Source organism: Neolamprologus brichardi, chromosome 17 (assembly GCF_056152115.1).
Source record: "Neolamprologus brichardi isolate AB-2024 chromosome 17, ASM5615211v1, whole genome shotgun sequence".
Taxonomy (NCBI): domain Eukaryota; kingdom Metazoa; phylum Chordata; class Actinopteri; order Cichliformes; family Cichlidae; genus Neolamprologus; species Neolamprologus brichardi.
In genome coordinates, this window is record NC_142120.1 from 13,874,853 (window position 1) to 13,893,476 (window position 18,624).

Genomic DNA, 18,624 nt, shown 5'->3' on the forward strand with positions numbered 1-18,624 from the left:
ACAATCCGTCACAGTGCCATGGTCCAACAGGGAGGCAGCAGGTGTGAAAAGGCTCATCCTGGCTGCAAGAACACACACGCACCCCCACCATCCCAGAATAATTCACACCATTATGTTACAAACAAAACAAAAGCACTCAAGTGTCTCTTTGTAAATACTGATTCAGAAGAAAAAGGCCTGTCCTATAGTATTGAGCCCTAATCAGTAACTGTGGGTACTCTTTAGGAGATTTTATACTTTCTGCATCCGTGAGTCAGCTTATTGGACGGTGAGTTTAAATTACAGTCACCAGCTACGCATGCACCCGGGCAGTGGACTTCAAAGAAGTATAACCCAAATGAATACTAGGCTGTTGGGTCTCCAGCTTTGCGTGTCCATATCCTCAACAGAGTTTAACCCAGGCTTCAGGTTTGTTCTGTGTTACTAAGCGACCTGTCATAAACCAGGCTTAGGAGCCATGTCGTTAGCAGGGATCTGAATCTTGTTTGGTTGATCATCTTGCATCAGTTGGATCAGACTTGTTTTAAAATTAGAATCCAAAAAACTTGTTGGATAATCTAGCAGGCCCTAATGAGAAGTCTTCTTCCTATTTCAGCTACTCCATTTAGGGGTTGCCGCATCAGATTATCTGCTTCTGTCACATCCCATCCTTCGTTTCCTCTTCTGCCACACCAACCCTCTTCATGTCTTCCTTCACTACATCTATGAATCTTCTCTGATCTTCCTATTCTGTTCCTGCCCAGCTTCAACAGTTCTTTTCCATATCTTCATGATATGGCAGTTCAGCCGTATCCCCCTCCTCTTTGTACCAGGAAATGATAGGAAGTAAGACTTCTGTAAAAGGCTACTAATGTGAGAAAATAACCTTCAGCATCGAGACTGCATTGAAAACTCATTGAATGTGATTTTTTTTTGCATTATTGAGTGGTGATTGTACCAACTAACTTTGATTAACTAACTAAATTCCACCTTAAATTAACATTGTTTTCACTAGAACAGGACAATAGCAGCACAGAATTGCCAAACACATACTAAATCGCACACAAACATACATATATACATACACTTCTAAAAGGTGTAAGCCCAGATGGATACGAGTATTTCAGGTGATGGTTCTCCCCTGCTACTTCTGTTGTCAGCCATCACTTATCAGGCGAACGTGTGATGGAGGAAAAAGGGAGAAACACAATTTCACCTTTCTTGGACTCCCCTTGCTTTCAGTCCCTATTTTTCTTGGGTTCCCAGAAGACCTGTTCGTCCTGTTCCTCTTATCTCTGTTTTACACCTTCCTTCAGTTATCATTAGATTTTTTTAATACAATCACACACTGTGGTTATCAGTGTGCCTTTTTAGCTTTCATCCATCATATCAAAATCCGTCTCTTTGCTGTTTCATCAGCTCAAGCCAACATTATTAAGCGTCCTAACAAGTCCTTGGCGGCCAGTGAATTGTCATCACTCCAAGCAAGACTCAAAGTGAGGTAGGAGGGCGGGGAGACTAGATGAAATGAAGGAGTGAAGGTTGCGCTGACCTACCCTCAAGAGACAGTTGATGGATGAAAAATGTGTCAAAGATTGAGAAAGACTTGCGTAGCAGCAAGTTGCGTAGGTCTGAGCAAAAAGAACTGTCCAGAGTAATTGCATTCACCTCTCCCTGGGGTTGGGTGAGGTATCGAGCAGTCAAGACTCTCGTATAATGAGGTTGACTAAGCCATGAGTAAATGTGTCTCATGTTTCCTCACCGGCAAAGCCGATCTTAATGCTTTCTCTCAAGGCTAAACATTAGTCATTACAACTATTCATTCTTCTGTCTCTAGATCCTGTTGTGTAAAGTCTTTTTTCTTCTTCTGCATAAATAATACTTGTTGCATATGTCTTTTTTTTTTTTGATTGGACATAAGAAAAAGGGGCCGGTGTGTTTCAAAATGTTTAATATTTTAGAATTCACGTGTCACCAAGGGATTTAGTGAGCCTCTATCCCAGCCATTATAGAGTATGGGGACGCCACTCCATTACAGGACAGACCTCCACACACTCACATCCACAGCTGCTTCCAACTTAGAATCACTTATTAACATGGATGCCTTTGGACTCCAGATGGTATTGCATTGTGGATCAAAATTTGACTGCACTTTTTTGTTTTCAAAATTTCACAATGTTTGACAAAATCCTCAACAAATGCAGCTCCAAACCATGAAAGCCGTGTTTTACAGATGATGTAGACTCTCACTGTTGTCCTGAACTTCTCCATACGTACTCCCAACAGTTTTATCCAAAAATTGGAAATTTGGATTCATCACTCCATCAGACCTCTTGCCTCTGATTTTTCAGTCTACTTCTTTTACAATTTGGCAAATATTAATTTTTTCTTATGATTTCCATTATTTAAAAATGATTTCTCACAGCCACTGAGAACATTTCTGATAATGCTTTAGTGAACAGCACATGGATCAACTGATCTCGCAAAACTTTTGCGGGATCTCCCAAAAGTTTAATTCCAACAATGGCGGCGGCTACTTAGTTGTAATATTACTCTTTCTGGGTCTTTAAAATAAACTTTTAAGATATTTTGAGGCGTGAATGTAGTCGTGTAAACGTCAAATATCTGCTTGGTTTACAAGACATCACATATTTGCAAAAGTGCTGCGACGTTTTCGGAGATCTGACACCCACCATCTCGAAGCTAACGGGAGGTCGAGACCTACTACAGCCGGGAGGAACACCGCTCTCCTAGCACATCGTGCCTCGACCTCCCGGTCGGCTTCGAGCTGGCGGCCTCCAAAGAGTGCGGCTAAAAGTTTTGCGAGATCCTGAGTTTGTTTTGCGAGATCTTGCAAAACTTTTGCGAGATCCCGAGTTTGTTTTGCGAGATCTCGCAAAAGTTTGTCTTAATTTTTTTTTTCTCCCATGTCCCTTGCGGGGCTCCATAACTTTCAGATCCTGTTCATCTGCTGCAGATGTTTTATTCTGTCCACTACTTGCCCAGTTTCCTTAAAATATTTTGATGGTACACTCCAAACCGCGCCAATTAAGCCAAGTTTTGGCTAGTAAAGGGTGACCATAATTTGAGGGCACTTGTGCCAGTCATAAACAACTTTAATAACACTGTTTACTTAAAGAAAACTTTAACATATTTAAACGATGCCTTCTCTGTGCGGTTAATGAATGGTGAAATAAAAAATGTCATATAGGCTTTTAGAAGTAAACAAGTGCAAAAAAAAGAGGACGGTTGGTCAGCCTAGGTTAGTAACTCTTTGGAAATCACCTTGTTGGTCCAAAAATACTAATTCATTCATGTCAAACTGTGTTGTTTTGGGGATTTTTCCTGGATACAACTACAAAAAAAATGTTTCTGCAACAGGCAGCCAATTGTCTGTTATCTGTATGCACAACACTGGTTCATCCCTTGGGTAAGGTGCTATTTTAAATGTTTGAATGATTAACAAACCAACGAACAAAACAAACATTCCTCTGAGAATTATCAGAAAACAAGGGCTGGTACAAACCAGCCAATGTTCAAGGAGACCTTCAGAAAACCTGGAGAACTACTGCTTAAGACCAAAATATAAATAGAATAGAATAAGTGGGCTCAAGTCTTGAAAACGTTGTTTACTAAGTGAACTGGACTCTTTGGCACCTTTCGCTGCTGTGTCACAGGGACCAACGCTGACTGAGGAGCTGCCATGTTTATTTCCAATCGTAGTGTCTCACAGGTCATTACTTCTCTCCTGTGATTCTAATTTCAGCCCTTCATCAAATGTAGGCCAACAAACAAGTCCCTTAATTGCGAAATGAACTGCAGTTCGTGATGTTTTGTCTGTGTCCTTTATTCTGACACTAGAAGCTAACTCTGTTACACTAATAAATCATGTAGAGCTCACTTTGGTGCTTATTCAGATAGAAAAAAACACTGACACGGCCAGTCATACTTACGACTTTTGAAACAAAAGCAGGCCTAGACAGAAATCTGAAGATGGCATGACTACATCCTGAAAGAGAACGATAAATATTTGGACTGAATGATGCTTATCGTGAGAAAAAGCATCAAGATCTGCTATGCCTGTGTTTTTTGTTTTATAAAAGGATGGGATAGGCCCATGGGAGAGCGTTCACACTTGCCACAAGCCCTTGGTCAATAATCTATTAATACAGTGAATCGCAACTTTATTTATAGCTGCAGTTTGTGTGGCTGTGACTTTCTGGTTTTCGCTTTCTGTCGTTCCTCTAATATGCTTTGAGGTTATGTTATCTGCAACAACAATGATAACAATTAATTTCTTCATGGGGTTCATTTTATCTCCACGCAACGCTTGTGTGTACTTCGAATCTTTCTTTTTTGTGTAGCAACAAAAAGACAGCCACATTTAGTATATTTGGAATTTGTTGCACCCCTTGGCTTTCACTTTGATCAGTCCACTCCCACTCCTTCAAAATTGGTCCAGAGATGGAAATAACACATTTTTATAGCCTTCTAAGAGTCAATGTAATAGGCCACCATGTTGGTTCAGGCAGCGTTTGCAGCTTTGCTTTCATTCAATGGTTTCGTGCTTCACGCTGTTTCAGAAATAAGCATCCCGCAGTGCTGCTCCAACGTAGAAGCAGACCTGGCTCTAAAAATACCTGCACACACTCACAAGATGCAAAAGACCCCCTGAAAGCCGACTATCTTTTTCTTAGACAGAACAACAGTTCTCCTTCTTGTTTTTTTAATGCATATTTTAACATGCACATGCTCTTCCTCATGTGGTCAAAATACATCCAGAGCAGACACGTACTCCCTCGACTGTCTGCTTGGGAATTTGTTTCTGTATGAGATAAAAGAAGAGCGAAGAACTTTTGAGAGAGTTGATATCGGAATGAAGATGGCCTGGTTTCTGTACTCGTTGTCAGGCTTTGGGTATGAACACAAGCTGGTGAAATATTTATCTGCCTCTTGGAGGCGGTTGTTTCCTCTGCGTTGCTCATTAAGCCAGGGTTAATTGTCTCTCTTGCTGTAAAAGAAGGGTCTCTGTTTGTTCTTAAAAAAAAAAAGGAACAGCAAGACGAAATGAGGCAGGGAAGATGTGTTAGACTACTGATAGAGGGGAAAAGTAGAGCTAGGTGGTGTGTGCTTTTCAAAATGCAAAGATGCTCGCTCACAAATGAGCTTACTCAAGCTTGTTCTTTAAAGTAGGCTTTCATGTCACATATATATATACTGTTACTGTGGTGGGTGCTCATAGGAAACAGCCAAAGTTTCACATAATGAGGTCGGCATATGTGCAAGTGATCCCTGTGAGCCAAAAACTCAGCTTCAGTCTGCAGTTTCTTCCTACTCTTGGCTCTATATAACGGCAATAAGAGCAAGGTAGTTAGTTGGTCATTTTCATCCCATGTGGGTCATAAGGCTGCAACAAAGAGAGTGGGTATACGTTATGTGGTCGTCTCAAGCACACAGCTCTGGTGGTAAGCGCAGAAGCCCCACTAGCTCGCTGTTCAAGTCTTCTCTTTGCAAGAGAGAAGCAATCAGGCGAAAGTCAACTAGAGGGGAACTGTTTGTGTTAGACAGGGATGTTCTGAGTGGCTACGGCAAGGCATAGATACAGAAGGATTGTTTTGAACTGTGAATCATGCAAAGCTATTGTGATGTCAAGAATAAAAATACATTTTGAAATGGCGCATTCCTACTGATTTTATTTATTCTGTATCTTGATATGTTTTTGTATTCTTTTTATTTTGTTCTTTATTGCTTTCACTAAGGAGGTTATGTTTATGATAGTGTTTGTGTGCATGCGTGTTATTCTGTCTGTTAATAGTCCATTCAAATTGGCTTCTATCCACCAAGGTCTTCAAGGTCAATTTAATAATTTTTGGATCAAAAATTGACAGAAAGCCTTTTAGCTTAGAAACTATGATTCTTACCAGTGTGATATTGTCAACATATAGAAATTACTGTATAAATATAAGATCAATCGATTAATCTGAAGGTCAAAGTGATGAGACTGCCGTTATCACACTGACAAGAACATATTGGCATGGGACACTTTGTGAGTATAGTTGTTTCATTTTTTTAGGACTTTGTTATGCACATCAGAGTAACAGGTTATATTAAATTTAAATGCATAGAAATACGAATATATGTAGAATATTCTGAAATAACTATTATTGTTTTATTTATTTTTTTATTTATTACTACTACTACTACTTTATTACTGAACATTTAAACAAATTTTGCCAAACAGTGAAACAAATGCTACACATGGATCATGTCCACATAATTAAATCAAAGAATAATAAACAATTATGCTTTAAAACGGAGCAAAAAACAAAAGCTTGCACATTGCTCTTGTTTTCACTGCTCTAGAAAATTCTTAGAAAGGAAAAATAACAAAAGTTAGTTCAGTCTTCTTTTTTTTTTTTATATCTTGTTTGAATCACAGTTATCACCACCATCTGTCCTTCCAGCCCTGCTGGTTGGAGCTATGATTTCATTGTTGTTTACTTTTTCTAAATTAAGTGTGGCCATTTATTTCTGTTGCTGTAAAATCTGATTTTTATTATTTTTTTGTAATAAAATCAAGATTTAAATTGTCACACCTGCCCTTTCCTTATAAATCCAACAAATGATTTATTATAAATGTATAAAATTGCTGTTACATGTATATGTTGTAAATGTAACAGTAATTTTATGATTAAATCAAATGAAGCTCACTCGTCACAGCTTTCTAGCTTTGGGCCAAACTGTTAATGTGAAAACAAGATTTTCTATTGAAGTTAGCTCTCCTCTTTTCACTCAGTGTTTCTTTGCCAGTTTCACACATAATCTAAGTGTAAATTATATATTTGTCTTCTTTTCTTAATCCCCAGCTGCTCTTTTATCCATCAAGTACATTTTTTGTCTCTCACCATTTCTTTTGATGTTTCTTGTTTTTTCCCTGTTATGGAGTCTCTTGATCTGCATATTTTTTTTTATTTATCTTTGCTACATTTTTAAATCATAAAATAGGGGAATACATGACAAAGAACAATAAGGCACTGAGGATGAAAAGAGGGGAAAAAATTCAAGGACGTGATGTGTCTTTGTTGCTTTTCATTTTTTTTCTCTGCAGAATCCATATTCATTTCCATTTTTTGGGAGAGGGGGGCGGGTTCTGGTTTATCTGCAGTGAATAAGGAGTAGCTGGTGGGAATGCTGGTGAGAGAAAAGTGAAGGAAGAAAGCCAGCGTGTGAGGGAGAGATGTGTAGAGGATTGTCTGAGCATCAATATTTCAGCAGCGGAACCTTGGATAAATAATTCAGCCTCAGAGTCGCGCTGTGTCCCTCTCTGCTAGACTCATGACCTGCTCACACGCTAAATCCCTCACCTTCTCTTTATGAAATGGAGGTGGCCTTACAAAATCACCTCTGGTTGGTCCCTTTTTCTTTTTTTTCTTTTTTTTAATCTTCTTCCTCTCCAGCGTCCACTCCTTGTGGTCTGGCTCTAGATACTTTCCTTCTTATTTCTACTTAGCATAGAAACTGTACTTATTCCCCCTGGACTCCATTTATGTAAGAGGAAGATGAATTGCCTCCTTCCTCCCTTCTAAAAGGCCCAACTGTGTTCACACATAAGCATCACTCTGGTCCTCAAATCTGTTTTGTTTTTTATTACATAAGCAATCCTGACTTTCCCTCAGGTACCCCAAATAAGCAGACCTATTTAGCCTCACCACAGCTAATGGTGAGGGCCCGTCTGAGCCAATCTGGTTCTCCTCTGTTGTTGCCTGAGATGAACTGGGGTTACTCACATTCACACAGACGCTATCAGGCCTTCCCCAGATGTCATTCTGACCTCTGTGTATGTGAGCTTGACACTATCTGAATCTACAGAATGCTTTGGCTGTATTGATAAGGGGATCAGTGGCCATTGTTTTGACATCACGTTTTAGTCAAAGGAGATGCCATAAATATTTGTGCTTTTCATCCAGTGCCATTTGTACTCCCACTGATTGTTGGTATAACTTCTATCATTTGCTATCAGGGATAATAGCTTTTGGACTGCTGCTTCACTTTCCCTTGATGGTTACAGAAGGAAGTTCTTTTTGTTTTATGTTCTTTTTTTGAGTTTTTATTTATTCATTTATTGCATAACACCTTCCCCCTGTCCTTCTCTGGCAATAAAAATGTACTACTAGCTCACCGGTTTTACCCAGAAACTGATGGTTTCTGCTCCTGTGGCTGCCTAAGGCCGTCAGGGACTGGAATGAGGCGTGCCAGCTGAGTCCCTTACCATGATTTTTTTGCTTCACCTAACACAGTGGTGTAAGAAGCCACAGGATGCCAACTGGGTTCCTGATTTCCAAAAGCTATTCCAGAAGTCAGTCATTTAAAGTACACAGTTTACAATATTATACAGTACTGCACCACCACGGCTCTCTTCTCACATATTCTAGTGTCAGGTGATGCTTTATTTGTACCTCAGCCCAGTAAAAAGTGACATGACAAACCCAGGATCTTACCACAACACCTCCATGTTGGCCTTGTTTGGCAGCATTGTTTTGTTATAATTTTGTCTTCAGTGTAGATGAAGGTGGTCTCCCACTAGAAAACTTTGTTCTTAGCCTGCAGGCTTTCTTGTGGTTTCTAGAGTTTTTCGAAATAGAATAGGAGACAGAGCTTTCAGCTATCAGGGTCCTAGTTTGGATTCAGCAGACAGACACCTTCTCTAAAGTAAAACTAGGCTTAAAACTTTCCTTTTTGATAAAGCTTTTATTTTAGTGAGAATTAAAAGGGAGGGTTTTTTTTTAAATTTTCTTCCCATTGCCACCAAGAGTTCATGAGGGATCGTCTGATTGTTGGGATTTTCTCTCCAACATTAAAGGATAATATGTGATTTTATGCTATATAAATGAAATAAAATTAATTGAATACAAATAAACATTGACAACTGAACCTGCTGCGGATGCTATATAAGTGAAGTCCATTATTAGTGAATAATCCCCCGTGTTTTTAGTTGTAGTATTTGTGTAACCTACACTTGGTTTTGCTTGTACATTATTTCCATGTTGATGCACTGATGCATTCTCTGAATATGCTAAATTTCCACTTAGCCTAACCTGTGCGTTGTCTTCTTTGCATTAGCATTCACATATTGTACATGCAAACATTGTCACAAACCCATTTTCCCTCGGCTTTCAGCGGCTTCACTACAGACTGCGTTGTCTTACATCTCAAAGAAGACCCAAGGTGGTCACCAAACACACACAGAACACCCAGCAAGCAACTCCAGTTTAGTTATTTAGCATCTACACGCATCACTAGCTGTGTCCCATATATCAGTGGTCTCACGGAGATGCTGTTGATGTCAGCACATCAGCCATCTGCTCCGAGGATATGGGCCCTCCATGTGACACACGAACGCAAAACCCATATTCCCACGAGAGAGAATAAACAGTTGTTTTGACAAATGTGAAATATGTTTTACTGTTTTCAGCATCTTTTATCTGTCTGGATTTGCTCACCTATCATTTACCTTTCTCCCGTCTGCAGCTTTGTCTCTTTTGGAAAAAGCTCACTTTCCTTCCTGTCACATGAAACTATAAATATGCATGCCACCCAGCATAGTCTCATCCTCATCCTCCTGTGTAAATGATTAAACATAGCGATTTTCTGGCTAAGTTTTTTTTTCCTCCTAGTAAATCTAGACTCACTCTGAAATGATTTTCACACTTTCACTCCACACATCTCCCTTCGTCCTTCCTCAAAGCCAACGGGCTTTTTTAAACATTTATTTTGCACCAGCTCTTTTCTCCATACATTGCGTGTCTCTGCCAATCCCCTGTTTATAACCACTTGGAGTTATAGAGGTTTTACTCCCCTTATTATCAATTTCGTCAAAGAGTTTCATCATTCGTCTGCAGCCGTTGTTTGCTGGGAGGCTCAGTCTTGTTTTTCGACTCTGTTTGCTCTCTTCCTCGCCTGTTTCAGTCCGTCTACTGGTCTGTTTATTTTCATATATGTGTTTGTGTGCTTGCGCAGCAGGCGTCTCAGTATTATTTCTTTGTTTGAGCTGTCAGCTCTTTGACAGGCAGCAGCCATCTTTGTTTCATTTCAGATGCAATTAGGCTTTAGCCAAGTGTGTCTCCGCCCTCCTCTGGTATCTGCAGTATATACTCAGTTTGTCGCCTCACCAATCAAATTGATCCCACCTCTAGCTTGTTTTTGTATTGTTTCATGGCTGTATTGTAGGCATCATGGTTTGACCTTGAAAATCTCTTTGCTGAGATACAGGATGAAAGGTCATCGGTACTCGAGTTTAAATCTTGTTAGCCAGACTCTCTCTAATGGTAATTTTCCACCAGTTTGCTGTAGCTGACCTTTTTACACTAAGATTCCACATATACAGGGGTTTCCTGTACTGTAGTGTAGATTCCAGGCATTTTTGGGGGGTAGTGTAATAAGCCCATCATTAGATGAATGTGTTGGGATCTGACTGATTAAGCTCTATTGATGATTGAATGACAATTCTGCTAAGACCGCCTGATTTTTTTAAAAAAAAAAAAAAAGAAGAAGAAGAAGAAAAAAAATGTTTTGAGTGGACTGTTTGAGGTCTCACTATTTCGGAGAAGCTTGTACTCTGGCAGCTTTTTGTAAAATGAAACCTAACAGTCTTCTGTCAGGCGTCTTCTGTTTTTTTGCCTCCTTAGAGGTCTCTAGCACAGCCTGGCTGCTTGATTTCAAGTTTGGGAGATAACTAAAGAAAACTCTCTGAGGAGGGATAACCTGCACAGTGGGGTTGATCGTGCCCTTGCAATCTGGGAAGCCATCGGGCAGTCTGCTGACTTGTCTGTGGGGGCAATTTTTCTGGGCCTCTTAAGGTGTGTTCTTAAGGTGTGTGTGTGTGTTAGTCCCCATAGGGAAATTGCTCCTCTACATTTAACCCATTCACCCAGTGAAGCAGTGGGCAGCCACCAATGCAGCGCCCAGGGAGCAGTGTGTAAGGACGGTACCTTGCTCAGGGGTACCTCAGGGTAGCCGTTCAGTAGAGTCGAACCCCTGACCTTCCGATCATGGGGCCACCACTCTACCTACTGAGCTATCCCTGCCCCCTCTCGTGTATGGAATAAAAAAAAAAGGTAAATAAAAAGCTCAATTATTGTGGATGATAGCAGACAGTTTTTGGTGTGCAGTCCAGCAGTCAAAGCCCCACTTAAACAGGGCTTTGGCTACATGTAGAAATTGTATTTTGCCTACAGATTACATCATTTAGAATGCAGATAGCTGCTTAGAAATATGATTCCTGCTGTAAAAAATGTGCTCAATAACTTCACCTTGATTTTAATACTTCCCTTTATTATATACTTTCTGTTTCTCTTGACTCTTGTCAAAGAGAAATTCAGTTTGTATTGATCATCATCAAACCTCATTTTATTCAACTTAAAAGCTAAAGTCAGGTCACACTTGTAGCTGGCCTTGTATTAAATACAGCAGTATAGCAGTATATGCATATGCATGCATAAACTGCTGCCACTGCTTATAAGAACAAAAATAGGAGAAGCAAGGCTGTTGCTCCACATTATATTGATGATATACCTCCATGACCTCTGTATCAACTTCGGTTTTACTTGTGTTATCCGAGAGGAAGCTATATAAAGTATGATTTTGCATGCTTATTCCTGTCTCTCACCATTCACATTCATTCTTCACATTTATGAACCATGTAGGAATTAATTGCTTTGACTTAAAGTCATGTTTACTCTCAGGTCACGTTTAGCCTTGAAGGCTGTAGCAAATTACATAGCATAGCTTTGAAGTTTAGGGTCACAAATCTGTACTAATAGCTTTTATGTAAAGCAGCCTTTGTATGCAAATGTTTCGTTAGACAAAGTATGTTTAATATTATATGTTGTGAAATATTTTCTTGTCTGATTTATGGCCGAATATAGATGAAGGAGATGGAGACATTAGTTCCATTTCCATAAGGGTTCCATGTCAGATATGAGCTGTGTAATGATGTGAAAACCACAAAAAGGGGGGCTTAAAATAACCTATAAAGTGTGACCCGACCTGCTTTTTGTTCCATTTAAACTCAGTAGAAACCGTCTCATATTCACCACAAATATTTCATAGTAGTGTGTCCAGGTGCTGGGCTACCAGGAGAAGTCTGGGCATGAGAGAGAAGATTATTTTTAGCAATTAAAGAAGGATGTTAATGGAAAAATGCACCACATTGCACTATATTTAAAAAAAACATCTTTAATCTTCTGGGTCACAAATAACCTAGATTTAAAATTATTCACCCTGCAGACAATAAGATTGTTTGTTTGTTTGTTTGTTTGTTTGTTTGTTTGTTTGTTTTAATACCAGATACCCCTGTCTCCATTTCCCCCAGTGCTAAAGTAGTGGATACTTTTTCTTTCAAAGTCAAAATCCTGACACGGGGGCTTAGTTACGATGAAATCATCTACCTGCACCATATAGGACATTTAGTAGGACAGGACTAGTATAGGCAAGATGCACCAATTTAAAGCAACTGCTTTGATTATAAATTATAAATATGACATTTTAGGCGACTATTATTGGCGTTTATGTCATGACTTAATACAGTCTTCTCTGTTGTCTTTTCTACCAAGATCTTAGCCGCCAATAGTAGCAGTGAAGGAAGTCTAGTGAACAAGTATTGCCAGTGCCCTGAAGCAGCAGCAACAACAACAACAACACACACACACACAGTGGTACAGCATGAAAATCTGAACAAAAGGAACCTTACCACATTTTTTTTGCGATGCCTTTTTGGGGGGTATGCAAATGAGCTCACTTTAAAGTTGCTGTAGGGTTTGTGTGATTAATGGGCTGTGTGTGTGCGTGAGTGTGCGCACCTCCTATAAGCCAGCAATCTGCTGCTGCCACCTCTTCTGTTGCAGTCTGTCTGTCGATAGACTTAGGGATTGGCCTGCTTTCCTTCTTTAACCCACACTCAGAGCAGCTAAAGGTTCATAACAAAAACATGCTCAGCTACTAAAGATTAAACCTATTAAAAAAAGTCACGCCGTCTTTATTTAGCTGGAAGGGGCATCGTTTCTTGTTTTGATGTGTCATCATCGTGCCTAATATTGTAAACGTTGAATGCGCGCGCACACACACACACACACACTCGTGCCAAGCCATTAATGATTGACTTGATGTGCCTTTGATGATTCATCCCAGTGAGAAGGAGCTTCAATGGAAAATGTCAACTTTAAACTGAGATTAAAGGGAATAACTCAAAAAAGCTGCAGGGGGTGGTGTGTTTATGGGTCTCCATCGACGTATTTGAGAGAGCCTGTGGGTGTGTGCGTGAGTTTGAGTCTGGAGATTTTAGAATATTAAATTCGAAATGGTCTTCTGGGCAGCCATCGTAAACTACTGAGTCTTTTTAGTTTTTGTTGTTGTCTTTGTTTCATGAATCAGACAAATCATAGTGCACATTACACGACTTCTGCCTTGATTTACTTGTTCCAGAGAAATGTAACTAAATACATATTTTCTTCAATGGTTTGTACATAGCTTCTTGTTCTTTCAGATACCCTTGGGTCAAACGTAATGATTTTAACATGTTCTTGTTTTTTTGTCCTTCTTCTTTACATCCAGTGGTGGGAAGTGAAGACAGGCAAAGCTCTGCAGACCTTCTATACAACGGGAAGCGCTTTAAAGAAGATACACGTGTCATCCGACTTCTCCACCTTCGTCACTATCGACAATATCGGCATCCTCTACATCCTCCAGAGGGTGGTGTGACGATAACGCCGCCGGCACCGCTCCAAAAGATGACAGAAACAGACACCATCATCCAGCTTATTGCAAGAACTGCTCAATTGCATAATGTATGCAGACTTGTCCAACGCTAAACGCCCTGCGCATCTAAGAAAAACAGTTTACATTTTCACTTTGCACAGTCAGTAACAATAACCTTGAGAGCATTAGACAAATACACTTTGCTGGGGTCACATGACCAGTTTGCGCCAGCTTTAAATGATGCACTGTGAAATCTTCTTCCTTGAATCTGCATTACACACATCTTTTTAAACACAAAGAGGTGCATTTAAAAGGTAACACTGATTTCTGAAAAGCCAGCAAACCTGATCATCGGCTCTTCTCAAACCCATTTTTTTCTATCACTACTATTTACCAACAGATGAAAGATTTAAATGAAAAATATCTGTGTTTTTTAGGGTTGAGGATTGCACATGTGCAAGAGATTTTCCACTTCTGTATGTATGTATGTAATCGTAAAAGCTATCATAGACGTCCTATGATTTGTTAGAAGTGATGAAGCGAGTTTGATTTGTCTGTGCTGTGATGCTTTTGAACTTCTGCATTGGGTCAGTATTCATTATTGACAGTTTTAAACCGTTTGTAGACACTGCAGCCTTTTCGTGAATGCACATACTGTGGGTAACAGAGGGTATGTGTGCTTTGTGTCAACACTTTCTCAACATACCAGCACATTTGGAGCTTTTGGTGCACTTTGATGAGCATTAAAAATGGATAGCATGATAAAGTTTTTATGAATTAAATTCTTTTCAAAGCTAAAGAGACTATTTGTATGTCAGAACTGTTTGTACTTTTGAACGTGGATCAAAGGAAATGTTTTTTATAAAATATAACCACAGTATGTGATTTATAATTTATACTCGAATTTCATGTTGCCAGTCTTAAAAGACATTTTTCTGCTTTAATTGCCTTTTTTCATGTAACTATATAACTGTTTTAACTTTAGATATTACTTTATGTGTGCACGTTGTCTTACTACTGAGCCTTTACTTGTTGGGAGCACTTGGAAAAAGTAGTTACAATCTTTAAGGATGATTTTCTTAATGTGACTTGAAAAACAAATCCTTAATTTGAGTGAAAATTCTGAGGTTTTACTGAGAGAGGCAAGTGTCCCTGTACCTTTATCGAAACCACTCACGTCAGTGAGAAAGGTGTGGACTCCATGTGCAGCTGGGGCAATAAGCACAAAAAAAGAATAAATCAAAGTAAGGATGAAATTCAATAGTGCTTGTGTTATTCTCACACTGTGCCCTTCCTGACTGGTGCTTTTTTAAAGTTGCTGTTCAATCATCAAATTTCCTTCTAACTGATATGTTGATATCACCTCAGGATGTAAACTGTTATATGATGTGGTTCAATGGAAAATGTAATTTATTAAGATTAAATCACATATGCTGTGAAGTTGTATGTGTGTGTGTGTGTGTGTTTCCTCTTTCTTTTTAGTTGTGTTTTGTTTAGCAGACGCTAAATTTATGGTTAAGACCTGGTGTGCTCTGCCCTATAAAACCTCCTCCTTCCTGCCGTCTGACGCTCCCCATGAGGAGCCCTGCTCTCAGGCACAGTGACAGCATGATTCACCGCACATCCGCACATGGCCTGCATTGTAGCGACGAAGGATTTGCTTGACTTGCTTTCCAGAATGATTCAAAATCAGCTTCTCTTTATTCAACTGTCTGGAATCAAATTTGCAATCATATTTTTCCCTGAGTAAATATTTTGATCTGTAATGTAACAAAGAATGGGCTCAGTTTGTGTGTGCAGTGATTAGGAGCCTATACATTTACCTGTTTTGTTTTTCTGCTCATCTGGGGGGGAAAAGTACAAATACTGGTGATTTTTTTCTTAGCAGAAGATATGAAATCTTCCTCTTGAGTTCATTACTTAGTCATTAGTACTGACAGGGACTAGAAAGAGAGAGCATATTTCTCCTGTTTTGGCTTCCCTTCATTGGCTTCCTGTTAAATCCAGAATTGAATTCAAAATCCTGCTCCTCACATACAAGGTCTTAAATAATCAGGCCCCATCTTATCTTAATGACCTTGTAGTACCATATTACCCTATTAGAGCACTTCGCTCCCACTCTGCAGGCCTACTTGTTGTTCCTAGAGTATTTAAAAGTAGAATGGGAGGCAGAGCCTTCAGTTTTCAGGCCCCTCTTCTGTGGAACCAGCTTCCAGTTTGGATTCGGGAGACAGACACTATCTCTACTTTTAAGATTAGGCTTAAAACTTTCCTTTTTGCTAAAGCATATAGTTAGGGCTGGACCAGGTGACCCTGAATCCTCCCTTAGTTATGCTGCAATAGATGTAGGCTGCCGGGGGATTCCCATGATGCATTGAGTTTTTCCTTTCCAGTCACCTTTCTCACTCACTATGTGTTAATAGACCTCTCTGTATTGAATCATATCTGTTATTAATCTCTGTCTCTCTTCCACAGCATGTCTTTTATCCTGTCTTCCTTCTCTCACCCCAACCGGTCGCAGCAGATGGCCGCCCCTCCCTGAGCCTGGTTCTGCCGGAGGTTTCTTCCTGTTAAGAGGGAGTTTTTCTTTCCCACTGTCGCCAAAGTGCTTGCTCATAGGGGGTCATATGATTGTTGGGCTTTTCTCTGTATCTATGAAGCGCCTTGAGGCGACATTTGTTGTGATTTGGCGCTATATAAATAAAATTGAATTGAATTGAATTGAATTATTTTTCGTGTGCAGGAAAAATCCCTGTTAGATCTTTATATCTAACAGAATAACAAACTGGCTCAGTCTACCATTGTCCAGAATCTTGAGGCATTTTAGTCAGTGAGGGACAGGAGGTCACTGAACAAACCATCACCTCTCCATTTCACATTGTAGAGGTAGCAGAGGCTGGTTCTTATTCGACCGTGCTGCCATAAAGAACGCTGCAGGAAATCATTCCAGCCGCTTTCTATAAAACTTCACAAGAGCTCTTCTTATGTGACAGGTAAACACACCTGTCTCCACAGACACTCCTGTATCAAGCCTCTTTGCTGCTCTCATATTTATAGTGCATATGTTATGAAGGCCCTTTGCCAGAATTCTCTTTTTCACAGTCTCAGTTTTATTTTATTTCTTTAACCTTTTTGTTATTTTATCACTGTTGTATCACTATATACATTTTCACACAACCTTACATTATAAGACCTTCAGTGTAGACCTGTAGCACTTTTAACAATGTTGTTTTATAAAGGATTATACATTTTTTATGATTTATGCTGCTCCTGTATCTATCTGTTTTGGATGGATAGATCTAAAACCTGCAGGACACCGGCCCTTGAGGCCTGGAGTTGGACACCCCTGCTTTAAGATTTCCATTCATCAGATGACTTCAATTTTACTGAATGAGCTCAGTTTTAAAAGTAGCTAAATACTAGATAATTAATCAGAATCAGGTGGATCAGGTAGAATATGTACTGCAGTTAATAAACAGTGAAACCTAAGAGACTGGAGTTAGAGGACTGGCTGTTCATAATATAGTTGGTAAAGCAAATGTTAGCAACATGCGTTAAAGCGCTATTTTATGCAATCAAATATTCTCTCTTTTCCCAGCGTTTCATGTCTGCTTTAAATATATTGAGTACACAATAGAAGCATTTTTGCTTTTGTTCACATCAATTTCAAACTCACCTCTCAGAAATGTTGCTTTGCTACATAATAGAATCATTCATTGTTCTCATTATGTTGTAAATCAAATTTGTAACAGTTTTTAAAATCCAAAACTAATCTCTGTTGTGAAAGACATGATGCACTGAAGTCAATACTTTTTCTTTTCATTGAAATCTGCCTGTAGTCCCGGTTGCATAGAAAAAGCAGCAGTATATCTATATATATATATGTATAACTTCCCTCCTTCACAGAAATGATGGAGGTCATTTGGTCTCTGTGGTTATATCTACCGACTACTTTTCATCACTGAAATCCAGTTCTCAGTTGAGTTATGTGCAATAGATAAAGCTGTAGGATGATTCATCAGCGTTTAATTAATGTGATTTCTCTGTGATGACAGATGTGCATAGAGGGCTAACATGGGATTTTACCTTACTGACTGTGTGTTGTCAAGGTTTGTTGAACATTTTCAAAGTTCAGGACATTTTGCCTTCAGGGAACACGATTTTTTATGATTCCAACACTTGCTAGAAATTTTTTCAGGGTGTGTAATTGGTACTAATATATCTTTGTTGGGATAAATCTGGCATAACCTTTATCATATATTTATATATTTTAAATGTGTTCATTATTTTTTTCTGTCAGAAATTTTTGTGCATTGAATATGAGTTCAAAAAAGCATCTTAGTAAATGGAAATATAGTTCTTGTTTTAATGAAAGCATTTCAGACTACAAGCCACATTTAAACATAAGTTTATGCAGTTTTTACCTCACATCCATGGCCAGTTTAGAATAATCAGTTATCTTAACATATGTGTCCAGAGACACCACCAAGACTTTTTTGTACTGATTGTGAAACGTGGGATTTCAGCTTTTTGTCGAACTAATTGGAAATATTTAGTCAGCATAAAATCGATGTGGTACAATAGATAAACATCAGCAGTGGGTAATGAAAGAACTCAAAGCTGATGTTAGCAATACTGATATTTGGCCAATACTGGTGCGCACATCACTCAAAACGCATGCCAAGGATGCATTTTTTGGCACACATTTCTTAATTTAAACATCAATGTGTTCTGATGCAAGGATGTAACTGAAATATATCATGTAAAGGTGAGCTAATTGGACAAATAACTGGATGGGCCGTTACATTAGATTTTTCAGCTGAAATCCCCCTTCAAGTTGAACTCTGAAAGGTGGAAAAGTCACAGTAAAAACATAGCTCCTGTATCATCACC

General features: G+C 39.2%; 1 protein-coding gene across 2 annotated transcripts in view; it reads left to right on the forward strand.

Annotated features, from left to right (window-relative positions):
• The window catches only part of apaf1 (apoptotic peptidase activating factor 1), a 46,622-nt gene extending 31,479 nt beyond the window's left edge, over positions 1-15,143 (forward strand). For both annotated transcript variants that reach the window (XM_087830707.1, XM_087830706.1), the window contains one exon: positions 13,588-15,143. In XM_087830707.1, the coding sequence (XP_087686833.1) occupies positions 13,588-13,734 (147 nt within the window). In that variant the 3' untranslated portion in view covers positions 13,735-15,143. The remainder of the gene's footprint in view (positions 1-13,587) is intronic.
• The last annotated feature ends 3,481 nt before the right edge of the window (positions 15,144-18,624 follow it).